General features: G+C 38.7%; 1 protein-coding gene across 5 annotated transcripts; it reads right to left on the bottom strand.

The window, feature by feature from the left end:
- Positions 1–1,192: 1,192 nt before the first annotated feature.
- On the bottom strand, positions 1,193–12,865 carry LOC111007463 (uncharacterized). 5 transcript variants are annotated; one of them, XM_088124680.1, is made up of 14 exons: positions 12,585–12,861; positions 12,157–12,284; positions 11,817–11,894; positions 11,274–11,324; positions 11,150–11,200; positions 10,704–10,766; positions 9,855–9,998; positions 9,464–9,607; positions 9,036–9,179; positions 8,615–8,758; positions 8,358–8,533; positions 2,112–2,165; positions 1,848–1,898; positions 1,527–1,726 (listed from the first exon to the last, which is right to left on the bottom strand). In XM_088124680.1, exons 1-12 carry the CDS (start codon positions 12,745–12,747, stop codon positions 2,123–2,125), a joined length of 1,329 nt encoding a protein of 442 aa, XP_087980806.1. In that variant the 5' UTR covers positions 12,748–12,861; the 3' UTR covers positions 1,527–1,726; positions 1,848–1,898; positions 2,112–2,122. The 5 variants fall into 5 exon arrangements, with proteins under 5 accessions (XP_087980809.1, XP_087980806.1, XP_087980808.1 ...); XM_088124683.1 differs by lacking the exons at positions 8,358–8,533; positions 8,615–8,758 and adding an exon at positions 1,193–1,419 and having other exon boundaries at positions 1,661–1,726; positions 12,585–12,865; XM_088124682.1 differs by lacking the exon at positions 9,464–9,607 and having other exon boundaries at positions 12,585–12,865.
- Positions 12,866–14,065: the final 1,200 nt, after the last annotated feature.

Consider the following 14,065-nt stretch of genomic DNA (forward strand, 5'->3'; position numbering starts at 1 on the left):
TGAATTATAATTCGTTGGAAAGTACTTACAAGTTTTAATATATTATTCTATTTCTAAAATCTATTTATAACTGGAGTCTCCCTTTCAAATAAGTTTTAACCTTTTTAAATTTAACCTTTGAAATTTGGAGGATGACATTGGTTTAGATCTTGAATAAAAAAATAATTGTTATTTTAAAGTAGTTACAAGTTTTAATATATTATTGGTAAGGATTAACAAAAATAGAAAGAAAATAATATAGTATTAAGAAAATGATAATGAATTTTTGGAGAATAGAAATTATGATCCCACATATCCCAATAGATAAGTACTAATTACTTTCTTTGAGATGAGAGGTCCAATTCTTGATTGTAACCTTTGTTGTATTAAAAAATATATAAAAATTATATTAAAGTGACGGTGAAAAACACATCAACTAAAAATATAATTTAACCTAAGGAATTAAATCCTGCCACCACAATTTCGCCATTAACAGATTTCAAGGAGGTCAAATAGTTCTAAAATTTAAATCACGGTCTTAACACATACAAGTTATTTACATTTACTTGATAAATTTTACAAATTAGCACATACAAGTTATTTACATACAAATTAGAACGATCAGCTTTTTCTACCTTGTTTACATAGATTAAATCGTTACAAATTAAATTTCAGAGATTAAATCGATACTTTAGTGAAAGTACAGAAATTAAATCATTACGATAACTGGTGAGATTTTAATCTAAATGAAACATAAATTGTACAAAATTTGACCTATCTTAAAAATTAAAGACTTTAAACTCAAAATTACAAAATTTGCACTTCAATTTCTTAGCTCTTTTACCATCTCATATATATTAAAATTCATTTAAAAAAATTTAAATCTCATTCAAATAAATATTTTATCAATATATCTTATGTATTAATAAAATATAACTTTTCTCTTTAATGTATCCAATATATTAAATATAAATTTCAACATTCAAAACTCAATTTTTTGTCAACAAAATTGATCTATCAATATTCTTATCTATGGACGTAAGCTCCAAGATACAGAATAATTGATTGATTAATTTTTATTCATTATTTCAAAGTTCCTTCATTATAAATTCGAAGTTGCACTGTTATACGCTGTATGTTATTTTAGGATTGCATGTAGCCTTTTACGAGTGGTTTGAAATCACAGCTTGATCAGAAGTCCATTTTACCCCTATTACATCTTATACCTTAATACCATTAATTCTCTAGTAAACAATATATTTATAATCCAACCATAAACTAAGTTCTTCAACTAGACCGTCAAAGCGAGCATGGCTCAGCGTAATTGGCACATACCTCCAACCAAGAGATCGTGAGTCGAGTCCCCTCCCCAACATATTGTACTAAAAAAAAAGTTCTTCAACTAGACCATCGATGTTCCTCGATAATCGATTGAAAATACTGTGTCAAGATAGTTTATTAGAAAACACCACATTATAATTTATTATAACTTTAATTTGCTTCTCTTTACAACACAAGCTTTCAATTGCGAGTACTGAAACGTAGAATAACTAAATAATGTTAACTCATCACTAATAAATTTACAATCGGTTTTTCCATATTTTTTTTAATAAAGAAAACTGATTAAATTAACTCAACACTAGTTCAGATTGAACTAGAGTAAAAAGGGATAATAACTCACAATTTTTTTAATAATCTAAGGGTGGATACCAAGCCACTGCCATATTTGAGCTTTACTTTCCAAAACCTGAGATAAGAACATCAGAAAGTAAGACTGATTACTAATCAAAATGACACGAAACAGGAAGCTTCAACTTTAGGTTATCGATTCAAATAGTACAAGTGATCAAAAACACGAGGAAGCAAACCTTTTGATATGCCTTATTAGCTACCACTCCTCCATTTTCATTCCACAGTGACTGTAAAGAGAAGATGGGTCAGAGAAGAAATTTTGGTGGTGTTTTGAGAATGATAACGAAAAAATAATTCTCAGTTTTCTTTTCTGATACATAAAGCATATTTGGCTAGTTTTTAAGCTATTCTTGATTAAATAGTTAGCAAAATAACTCTTAACTTGAGAATAATTTTCAACTGTACTTCAGAACAACCCATAGAAAGACTTGTAAAATCACCTGAAGATGACTTAAACGATCAGCAAACCAGCGAGAATACCAACCTCCATGAACCTATTTTTTAGTCAACAATCAACATGTACACTACGTTAAACACAGAACTATGTACCATCAAAATCTGAGGCAAGTCATAGAATAAGAAAGCTACGATAGACTATTCATGGGAGTGGGAAGTCAACACTTCTCAAGTTCTCATTCTTGGTGAAACTCCCAAAGCAAACTTACATTGATAGGAAGTCGACAGTAATCTAAGTCGTATTATAAGCAAGCAAACAATACCTGATGATGGTATGATGCTGCGAAGTTAATGATCTTTTGATATGCCCCAGCAACATTTTTCTAGTAGGGCGGCAGGGTGTTGTGGGCATGCTTGTCCAGGGTGTGTTACCCATGGCCGCATGTCCAAACCATCCTCACCACTCGCTTTCCTTTCATGTCTTTAAAAGCTTTCTAGTGTAATTTTCTTGTATCGGGTTTTTGGGGTTGTAGGTGGATTTTGGCCGAGCGGCTTTGGAACTAGGTGTGTATTAGTAAGTTATGTAAGCACGCCAAATTTCAAGCCAATCGGAGTTCACACGGGCCCTGTAGGCCACCGAGTGACTCCTCGCCACTTAGGACGTCTACACCTGCCACACCAAAAATGCCTTATAATGTACCTTAGGGGGGACCAAGTAGTCATCAAACCTCCCCCCGACCATGTGTTGTATACTTTCTTGCAATCAAAGCTTTCTTGCATCCAATGTCTACAATGCTTGTTTTAAAGATGTTTTCAACTGTTTTTCTCTCTCACGTTTTCTAAAACCAATTTTCTCCTAAAACGTGAGCGGAGGCTAGACCCACGACCGAGATTGTCCGCAACTTACAGTTTTTCCCGGCTGACTTGCTCGTTTGAGCTAGAGCAAGTGCCGCACAATCGCTCGAGCTGCTTTAAAAAGGTGCGATTGTGACAAGTGGTATCAGAGCTTAGTTAGCTCCTCGACCCGAAAAAGTCCGGAACCATGTCGACGACAAAACAACTGAGCAAGTCGCACGTCGACCGACTGGTAGAGATAGAAGAACAACTTCTCTACCTAAGAGAAGTCCCTGATTCCCTCCGTCTGCTGGAGGCGCGAGTTGATGAATTCTCCGAGAAGTTTGGAGAAATAGACGCAGTGAATGCCCGTGTAGACGGGTTGCCGATACAAGATATAGCCATGAGGGTTGAGACCCTAGAAAGCAAAGCTACACGTCCTGGTAGCTTCGAACGTGGAGATAGTTCCACGAACCCAAACACACAGATAGAAGTACGTATGGGAGAGTTAAACAACTCGCATTCGGCAATGATGCAATTGTTTAACGAAATGACAGAAGACTTCAAAGTGACCATCGACACCCTCCGAGCTGAGATGACGGAAATAAGCACTAGAGTGAACCTAACCATGCGAGCCGTGGGAAATCAAACTCCCAACCAAGCGAACATGGGGTTCAACAAGTTGAAGGTCCCAGAGCCCAAACCATTCAATGGCAATAGAGACGCCAAAGATCTCGAGAACTTCCTGTTCGACGTGGAACAGTACTTCAAGGCTACAGGGACAACGTCAGAAGAGATGAAAGTGACTTTGGCCACCATGCATCTTACTGATGATGCAAAGCTGTGGTGGAGATCTAAAGTCAACGACATTCAGAATGGTCGATGCACGATCAATAACTGGGATGATCTGAAGAAAGAATTGAGGGGTCAATTCTTCCCCGACAATGTCGAGTTCATGGCTAGAAGGAAGCTACGTGAACTCCGACACACTGGAACAATCCGGGACTACGTGAAACAATTCTCTGCCGTGATGCTGGATATTCGCGACATGTCAGAGAAAGACAAGGTGTTCGTCTTTATCGAAGGATTGAAACCGTGGGCCCGAACCAAGCTGTATGAACAAAGGGTACAAGACCTTGCCACCGCCATGGCCTCTGCCGAAAGATTGCTAGACTATAGCAGTGAACCATCCCACCCAAAAAAGAATGCTACAAACCCCATTGGGGGAAACAAGACGTTCAAACCCTTTACCCCAAAGAGTGGGGGAGCTGACAAGAGACCTCAAGGCCCGAATCCCGGTCCTTCCCGAGGACCCTATCCACAAAGTCAAAACGCTCAAAGGCCGATATCATGCTTCTTGTGCAAAGGTCCCCATCGGGTAGCTGAATGCCCACACCGAGCTGCCCTTACTGCCCTTCAAGCATCCGTTCAGTCGTGCAATGAACCTGAAGTTGGAACGGATTGTGAGAAGGAAGAAGACGAAGAAACACCTAGAATGGGGGCGTTAAAATTCCTATCTGCCATTCAAAAGAGGGTCAATGGACCCAAAGGAACGTCCGAAAAGGGGCTTATGTTCGTAGATGCTACGATCAATTGTAACCCTGCAAAGAGCACCATGGTGGATTCGGGTGCAACCCACAACTTCATATCGGAACAGGAAGCCCACCGACTGAAATTGACTATTGAGAAGGATACGGGTAAGATGAAGGCCGTCAACTCCGAAGCTCTACCCATTGTGGGAGTTTCTAAAAGAGTGACGTTGAAATTAGGGACGTGGACAGGCAGTGTCGATTTCGTAGTAGTTCGCATGGACGACTTCGACGTTGTACTGGGGATGGAATTCCTCATCGAACATAAAGTCATACCGATGCCTCTGGCCAAGTGTATGATTGTCACTAGTAATAGTCCCACTGTAGTCACAGCTAGCATCAAACAACCTGGTGGCATAAGGATGATATCCGCGTTACAGTTGAAGAAAGGCCTCAACCGGGAGGAACCTACCTTTATGGCCATTCCGATGGTCGAACAGCCGGTGGAGACAAGAGATGTCCCACCTGAAATTCAAGTTGTCATGAGAGAGTATGTTGACATAATGCCAGATAGTTTACCGAAGACCTTACCTCCTCGACGAGGGATTGACCACGAAATCGAGCTCATTCCAGGAGCTAAACCTCCAGCAAAGAATGCGTACCGGATGGCTCCACCGGAGTTAGCCGAACTCCGAAAACAGCTAGATGAGTTGTTAAACGCTGGGTTTATCCGCCCAGCTAAAGCTCCCTTCGGAGCCCCTGTGCTGTTTCAGAAAAAGAAAGATGGGACGTTGCGTCTGTGCATTGACTATAGAGCCCTCAACAAAGTCACGGTTCGCAACAAGTATCCCCTCCCAATCATAACCGACCTGTTTGATCAATTACATGGAGCTAAATACTTCACGAAATTGGATCTCAGGTCGGGCTACTACCAAGTGCGTATTGCAGAAGGTGACGAGCCTAAAACTACTTGTGTGACGAGGTATGGGGCTTTTGAATTCCTCGTGATGCCTTTCGGATTAACGAATGCCCCTGCCACGTTCTGTACTATGATGAATCAGGTCTTTCACGAATATCTCGATCAGTTTGTGGTAGTCTATCTAGACGATATAGTGGTATACAGTCCGACGCTGAAAGAACACCAGATCCATCTCAGGTTGGTCTTCGACAAACTCAGGCAGAATCAGCTATACGTAAAGAAGGAAAAGTGTGCGTTCGCACAGAAGCGGATCACGTTCCTTGGCCACGTGATCGAACAAGGGCAAATCAGTATGGACACAGATAAGGTAAAGGCGATCCAAGAATGGAGAGTCCCTACCTCTGTGACCGAGTTGCGCTCCTTTTTAGGGTTGGCCAACTACTACCGACGATTTATCGAAGGATTCTCAAGGAGAGCCACCCCAATGACAGAGTTACTGAAGAAAGGAATGACCTGGATGTGGTCGAGGGAAAGTCAGGACGCCTTCGAAGATCTAAAGGCGGCCATGATGAAAGGCCCAGTACTTGGGCTAGCCGACGTGACGAAGCCGTTTGAAGTAGAAACGGATGCTTCAGACTACGCGTTAGGTGGTGTCCTTCTCCAAGACGGTCACCCGATCGCTTACGAAAGTCGCAAGCTGAATAATGCGGAACGACGTTATACCGTATCAGAGAAAGAAATGCTAGCCGTCGTTCACTGCCTCAGGTCTTGGAGGCAGTACTTGTTGGGCTCATATTTTGTGGTAAAGACGGACAACAGTGCAATTTGCCACTTCTTCAATCAGCCTAAGCTAACATCCAAACAGGCCAGGTGGCAGGAATTGTTAGCCGAGTTTGATTTTAAGTTTGAACACAAGGCAGGGAAGTCCAACCAAGCTGCCGACGCTCTTAGCCGTAAAGGAGAACATGCGGCCCTGTGCATGTTAGCCCACATTCATGCCAGCAAAGTGGACGGGTCGATCCGTGACCTTATTAGAGAGTATCTTCAAAGAGACCCCTCCGCCCGAACTGTGGTCGAGCTGGTTAAGACCGGGAAGACCCGCCAGTTCTCGGTTGAAGGGGACCTATTATTTACAAGAGGAAACAGACTGTACGTGCCAAGAATGGGAGACCTGAGAAAGAAGCTCCTACATGAGTGTCACGATACACTATGGGCTGGTCACCCGGGGTGGCAACGGACTTGCGCCTTGCTGAAAAAGGGGTACTTTTGGCCAAATATGCGGGAAGATGTGATGCAATACACGAAGACCTGTCTTATCTGTCAGCAAGATAAGGTAGAAAGGACTAAAATAGCAGGGTTGCTTGAACCCCTACCAACTCCTACGAGACCATGGGAGAGTGTGTCGCTCGACTTCATCTCTCACTTGCCCAAGGTAGGAGAACATGAAGCCATTCTTGTCGTTATCGATCGATTTTCCAAATATGCAACTTTCATTCCGACTCCCAAGACGTGTTCCGCCGAGCTGACAGCGCAACTGTTCTTCAAACATATAGTAAAGCTATGGGGAGTTCCGACGAACATCGTTAGCGACAGGGATGGCCGATTTACAGGAACCTTCTGGACGGAACTTTTTTCTATTCTGGGTTCAAGCTTGAACATTTCCTCGAGTATCACCCACAGACTGATGGTCAGACAGAGAGATTCAACAGCATGCTTGAGGAATACCTGCGTCACTTCATCGATGCCAGACAAAAGAACTGGGTCCAGCTGTTAGATGTGGCTCAATTCTGTTTTAACGGCCAGACAAGTTCCTCAACAAGAAAGAGCCCCTTTGAGATTGTGTGCGGAAGACAGCCGTCTATGCCACATATTCTTGACCACCCGTATGCGGGGAAAAGCCCTCAAGCCCACAACTTCACAAAGGAATGGAAGCAGACGACAGAAATTGCTCGAGCATATTTGGAAAAAGCTTCCAAGCATATGAAGAAATGGGCCGACTGCAAGAGACGCCCTCTCGAATTTCGAGTAGGCGACAAAGTTCTTATCAAGTTGAGGCCAGAACAGATTCGTTTCCGAGGACGCAAAGACCAGAGACTCGTGAGAAAGTACGAGGGACCCGTGGAAGTCGTTAAGAAGGTGGGGAGTGTCTCGTATAAGGTGGTGTTACCAGCTTGGATGAAGATTCACCCGGTGATCCACGTGAGCAATTTAAAACCTTACCACCCCGACCTTGAGGATGACGAACGCAATGCTGTTGTGCGGCCCGCCATCGACTTCAAACAGAAGGAAGACAAAGAAGCAGAAGAGATCCTTGCAGAGAGAACCAGAAAGGTGGGGAGACCCGTTCGAAAAGTTCGAGAATTCCTCGTCAAATGGAAGGACCTACCTGATGCAGAGACCAGCTGGGAACGAGAAGAAGACCTTGAAGCCTGGAAGACGAAGATCGAGGACTTCAAGCTACAGCAGTTGACAGGGACGTCAACCGTTTAAGTGGGGGAGAATGTTGTGGGCATGCTTGTCCAGGGTGTGTTACCCATGGCCGCATGTCCAAACCATCCTCACCACTCGCTTTCCTTTCATGTCTTTAAAAGTTTTCTAGTGTAATTTTCTTGTATCGGGTTTTTGGGGTTGTAGGTGGATTTTGGCCGAGCGGCTTTGGAACTAGGTGTGTATTAGTAAGTTATGTAAGCACGCCAAATTTCAAGCCAATCGGAGTTCACACGGGCCCTGTAGGCCACCGAGTGACTCCTCGCCACTTAGGACGTCTACACCTGCCACACCAAAAATGCCTTATAATGTACCTTAGGGGGGACCAAGTAGTCATCAAACCTCCCCCCGACCATGTGTTGTATACTTTCTTGCAATCAAAGCTTTCTTGCATCCAATGTCTACAATGCTTGTTTTAAAGATGTTTTCAACTGTTTTTCTCTCTCACGTTTTCTAAAACCAATTTTCTCCTAAAACGTGAGCGGAAGCTAGACCCACGACCGAGATTGTCCGCAACTTACAGTTTTTCCCGGCTGACTTGCTCGTTTGAGCTAGAGCAAGTGCCGCACAATCGCTCGAGCTGCTTTAAAAAGGTGCGATTGTGACACAGGGCATGTTGTGCATTCTCCCAGCGGAGTTTTGCTACTGTCACCATTTGATCCATGTATTTGTATGGCTTGGTAAGTACGTTAGTTTCCTGTGACAACGTCAACCAATGCAATAAATGGCACAGTAGTCTTATAGAAGTAAATTATTTGACCTTATCTCATGTTCATACCTGAAAAAACTGAAGAGCCTGAGGCACTGCATAATTTTTAACTTTGTAGTACATATCAACTGTTTTTGTAGAAAAACCTTGAACATGGGGTTTCAAGTAGGTTGTAAATACCAAGCATTGTTCTATCAAATTTGGAATCCATTCCTTCACGTGATTAAATAGATCAACAATTAGGAAAGTAAACAAAGTAGTATAAGCTCATATTTATAACAAAACAAAAATTTTAACATAAAATTTAAAAAATAAACAATAAAAAAAATTTATGCAATGTGATTTTCCAAGCGACGTTTTGCTACTGTCACCATTTGATCCATGTATGACTTGGTAAATACTTTAGTTTCCTGTGACAACGTCAACCAATGCCATAAATGGCACAGTAGTCTTACAAAAGCAAATTATTTGACCTTATCCCATTTCATACCTGAAAAAACTGAAGTGTCTGGGGCACCGCATAATTCTTAACTTTGTAGTACATATCAACTGTTTTAGTAGCACAACTTCGAACATGGGGTTTGACAAAGGTTGTAACTACCGTGCGTTGTTCTGGCAAATTTCGAATACATTCCTTCATGTGATTAAACAGATCAACCATTAGAAAGGTAACCAAAGTAGCACAAGCTCATATTTATAACAAAACAAAAACTTCAACATAAAATTTTAAAAATAAACAATAAAAAAAACTTTATGCAATGTGATTCTCCAAGTGGAGTTTTACTATTGTCACACTTTGATCCATGTATGGCGTGGTAAATACTTTAGTTTCCTGTGAAACAGTCGATCAATGCCAAAAAATGGCACATTAATCTTACAGAAGCAAGCAAATTATTTGACCTTATCTCATGTTCATACCTGAAAAAACTGAAGAGCCTGGGCCAGTGCATAATTCTTAGCTATGTAGTACATATCAACTGTTTTAGTAGCCCAACATCGAACATGAGATTTGACATAGGTTGTAAATACCAAGCATTCTTCTATCAAATTTGGAATCCATTCCTTCATGTGATTAAACAGATCGATAATTAGAAAAGTAACCAAAGTAGTATAAGCTCATATTTATAATAAAACATAAAATTTTAAAAATAAACAAGAAAAAAACTTTATGCAATGTGATTCTCCCAGCAGAGTTTTGCTATGTCACCATTTGATCCATGTATGGCTTGGTAAATACTTTAGTTTCACAGGCACAACAGTCTTACAATCTTACAGAAGCAAATTATTTGACCTTATCTCATGTTCATACCTGAAAAAACTGAAGAGCCAGGGGTACACCATAATTCTTAACTTCGTAGTACATATCAACTGTTTTAGTAGCCCAACATCGAACATGGGATTTGACATAGGTTGTAAATACCAAACATTGTTCTATCAAATTTGGAATCCGTTCCTTCATGTGATTAAACAGATCAACAATTAGAAAAGTAACTAAAGTAGTACAAGCTCATTTTTATAACAAAAAAAAAGTTTAACATAAAATTTAAAAAATAAAATTTATGCAATGTGATAATAGCCATCAAAATGAGAGACCTAACAACAATGCCTGATTATTGAAAAACTCAGATGTAAAAAGTGTTAGCTGCAACTTAGGATAGAAATACATTTGGTGGAATTATCTTAAAGTCAAAAGGTTAAATGAATTTGGATTGCTCCGTTCGAGCATGAGTAGTAACACTAAATATGACAGGAATTTCAATCACTCGACAAGTTAAATGCAGATACACGCCATCAGTAAAATGGGTCAATAACCTTAAGTCAAACCTGCATATCTAATATAAATGCAGAAAAGAAGTAATTGAATAGCATTGTTCGGTTTAATCATTTCAAACTCAAGGGTAGCACAATTTTGGATTGTGGATTGCTTCATATTGGAAGACATATGATATACGCAATTTAGGAATTCTGGAACAACTCTAATGTCATTAGAACTCGGTTGCTTCAACATTAAAAGGCATCAGCAATTATTGAACCTAAATTGTCAAATCCAAAGTATTGAACAGATGATATAAAGGGGATGTAGAATATGTATCTCACATAAGTCACAATTAATGAATTCGTTTTTTTTTTTTAATTTAATGAAAAGGGAATAACTCACAGTTACAATAACTTCAACTTGGATCTTAAGCCACTGCTGTACTTGAGCTTTCCTTTTCAGTAGCTGAGATAAGAAAACCAGACAGCAAGACTGATACTAATCCCACAAGCAAGAGATTGGAGGCTTCAACTTCAGATTATTAATCAAAGTTATACAAGTTGTAAAAACATATGAGCTAAACCCACAAGCAAGAGATTGGAGAAATCTGTTGACTATGTTTAGGATCTCATTAGATTTAATACTTCTTAATGGGGCTCTGTTTCTAAGGCCTTTTATATTTATCCGTTAGGTCTCATTCTTTTGGATTGGAGTCCATTTCTGTAAGGGACTCCTCTCTGGGCTGTTCTTTGTAAGCCCCTTTTTGTTTCTCTTGTATCTCTTTTCATTTTTCTCAATGAAAGTGTCTCTTCTTATCAAAGAAAAAAAACATATGAGCTAAACCAAACCTCAAAAAATGCTTTATTTGCCACTGGTCTTCCACTTTCATGCCAAAAAGTCTGCAAAAAGGAGAGAATCGACAAATTTGGCTGTCGCCCTATTATGCTAAGATTAGCGAACTTACCAAATTACCTGAAGATGATTTAATAGAACAGCAAAGCAAGAACGACAACTTCCATAGACCTGATTGTAAGTCAACATAAAATACTACGTTAAACACGACACTATCTACCATTGAAATCTGAAGCAATAATGATTTATTGTGAACCAAGTCAAAAAGTTAGGAAGCTAAAGTAGACATGTTACCAATAAGTTTTAATATTTGCCTAGACTACAAAAAAAATCTATTCTTTGAACATTAGATGGACTGGAACTGCTTGATTGCTTTTATTAAACTACCATACAGAAGAAGAGTATAGCCATGAGAAACCATGCATTGGAACAACTGTAAGTTCATACATAAAGTTGTCAAAAGAACAAACACAGAGATGGAAAAAGAAAAGATATGATGCCACTTGGGGGAAACTACTGAGAAAGATGCTCCCTCGTAGGTGGAATTCCAAAGTATCTGCATACATATTTTCTCTGATTTTTCTCTATAATTTCCTTTCTAAGTTTAGCAAACCTATCAACAATATTATCAGAATAATGTAAGGACTTGCAGTAGAAAATAACCTGCTTCTCAAGTTCATCTGTCCGTGTATGTGTATATTCCTTACTCGTATGCTCCTTGCTGTCTGATGGTCCTTTTTGCTATCAAGAAAAATTAATTTGACAGGAGTCGAAATCTTAGATAACAGCAAACAAAAAGTTAACAATATTAAGTCAAAGAAGCCACACATCAGAAAAATTCTTGAGAACGATAACAATATTCAGTAATTCATTAAACACCGCAACGTCCAATGAAGGAAAAATACACTTAAGAGTTCCGACAAGAAAGCCATGGTGCTATGTCACGTAATGATCGAGCACAAATGAACGAGCATTTTTTTTTAACAAGATAAAGAGACCTCACCCGAAGAAATGCAATTTCACTCTCTAACGTTACAACCTTGTTTGATTTCTCTCGAATGATTTTTTCCAACTGTAAAATGATTTGATCTTTCTTTCTCAATTCATAGTCTCTCTCGTCAATCTTTGATTCTTCAAAAAGAACATAAGAACAACGAAAATCAGAGAAATGGAACTCACATCAAGGAATCGAACAGAACAGAAATTAAATATAATGTTTCGCTGACACCTAATAGTCAGATGTTTTTCCAAGTTGAACAGTCAAATGTAGACGATCATTATCCCGAAAGTGAAAAGAGAAAGCGCATTCCATAATTAACAGTTAGCTGAATTTTGAAACCGAATCAAAAGAGTTTCCTCTTCCTCTCCCACAGTTCCTAGAATCACTAAAACAAATATGAAACGAAGAGGAAGCAATGACGTAAAACCGACCAAGAAACGAGATTTTAGACTTCAGCTGCTCAAGCTCCGAAGGGAAATGTAACGCCTCGAATTCCTGAAGCGAAGGATCTGCAGCAACTGAGGTTGAAATCAGAATCCAGAAGAAAATAGAGAACCCTAACCCTAGGAACGGCTCCGCCATTGTAGAGACCATGACCACAGAGCCGTCGGACGAGAATGGCGGGGGCTGGGCGGGAGGAGTCGTTTTGTTTTGAGTCCCACTATTTCAGTTGGCGAGCGAGGGTAACATCAGTTTGCTCCGCAGTTTTTTAATTTGAACAACTTTTAGGCCAAAAGTATAATTAGTGTTGAAATTGAAAAGTTTTAATTCATTTAAAATAAAATTATCAATTATAGTGATCTATTAGTTTAAACTTTCAAGTCTTTATATTAAAATTAGATTTTATAGGTTCAAATTTGTTCATGCTTTTTGTTTGAAAAAAAAAACAAAAAGAAAAACATCCAGGTTATTATCAATATGAATATAGTTGTAAATGAGTAGAAAGTTTAAGGGAAAAATCGGATAAATAGACTTTCTACGCCATGAATATTGTTTTTTAGCAATCTTTTTCAAAACCTATCTTTTCTAAGTATTTGCTTACATTATTTAGATATCAAATTACTTCACTGCCTCTCCACTAATATTTTCTAAACTCAACCCATGTTTTAGAGCGAGAGGGAGAGATAGAGAGAAGAGAGGAGAGAGCGAGAGCGAGAAAGAGATAGGAGAGAGCGAGAGAGCGAGAGGAGAGGGGTAAGGAGAGTCATTTGGTATACAAGATGACGTTTTTCCAACACAAATCTTAAAATTTTCTGTATACACTCAGATTTTGAATCTAGCAACGAACAGTCAAAACTGAAGATTATCAATCGTCATTCAATAGTTATACATTCTAAGAAATTGAGGGTACATTTGATTGGTGACATGAAAAAAAAATTAAAAATAAGGGATTTAATGAAAACAAAATTATTTTTAGTCTTTTTAGCTATGTATTTGGTAACAGATTTGGAAATTGCAGCCAGTAGTATATTTGTAAACTAACTAAATATTTATTTATATCTAAAATAATATTAATTAATTAATTAAATATATATTATAAATTTTGTAGAATTATTATTTTACAATATTATATATTTTATAATATATTATTTATAACATGATATAATATATTTATAAAAGTTTTTATTTTCCTCGATGTAATTTTGCATTTCAAAGTTACAAATTCAAAATCTAAAAATATAATAAAGAAACATAAAAAGTGTTGTTTTTAAAATTTCTACTCTTTCGATCCTAGAAAATTCGAAAATAATTTTCGAAAACAAATCTATCAAAAGAGTATTCATTTAATTCATTTGATTCAGTGAATCTAAACACAAGAAACATACCAAACAGGTTTAAATGTTGGATAGAAAAAAAGAGTCAAAAAGAGCAAAGATGGGCCAAGGATGACTTCCCAAACATATTGGAAGAA

Source organism: Momordica charantia (genome assembly GCF_013281855.1).
Source record: "Momordica charantia cultivar OHB3-1 chromosome 6 unlocalized genomic scaffold, Mcharantia_2.0 BLBB01000006.1, whole genome shotgun sequence".
Taxonomy (NCBI): Eukaryota; Viridiplantae; Streptophyta; class Magnoliopsida; order Cucurbitales; family Cucurbitaceae; genus Momordica; species Momordica charantia.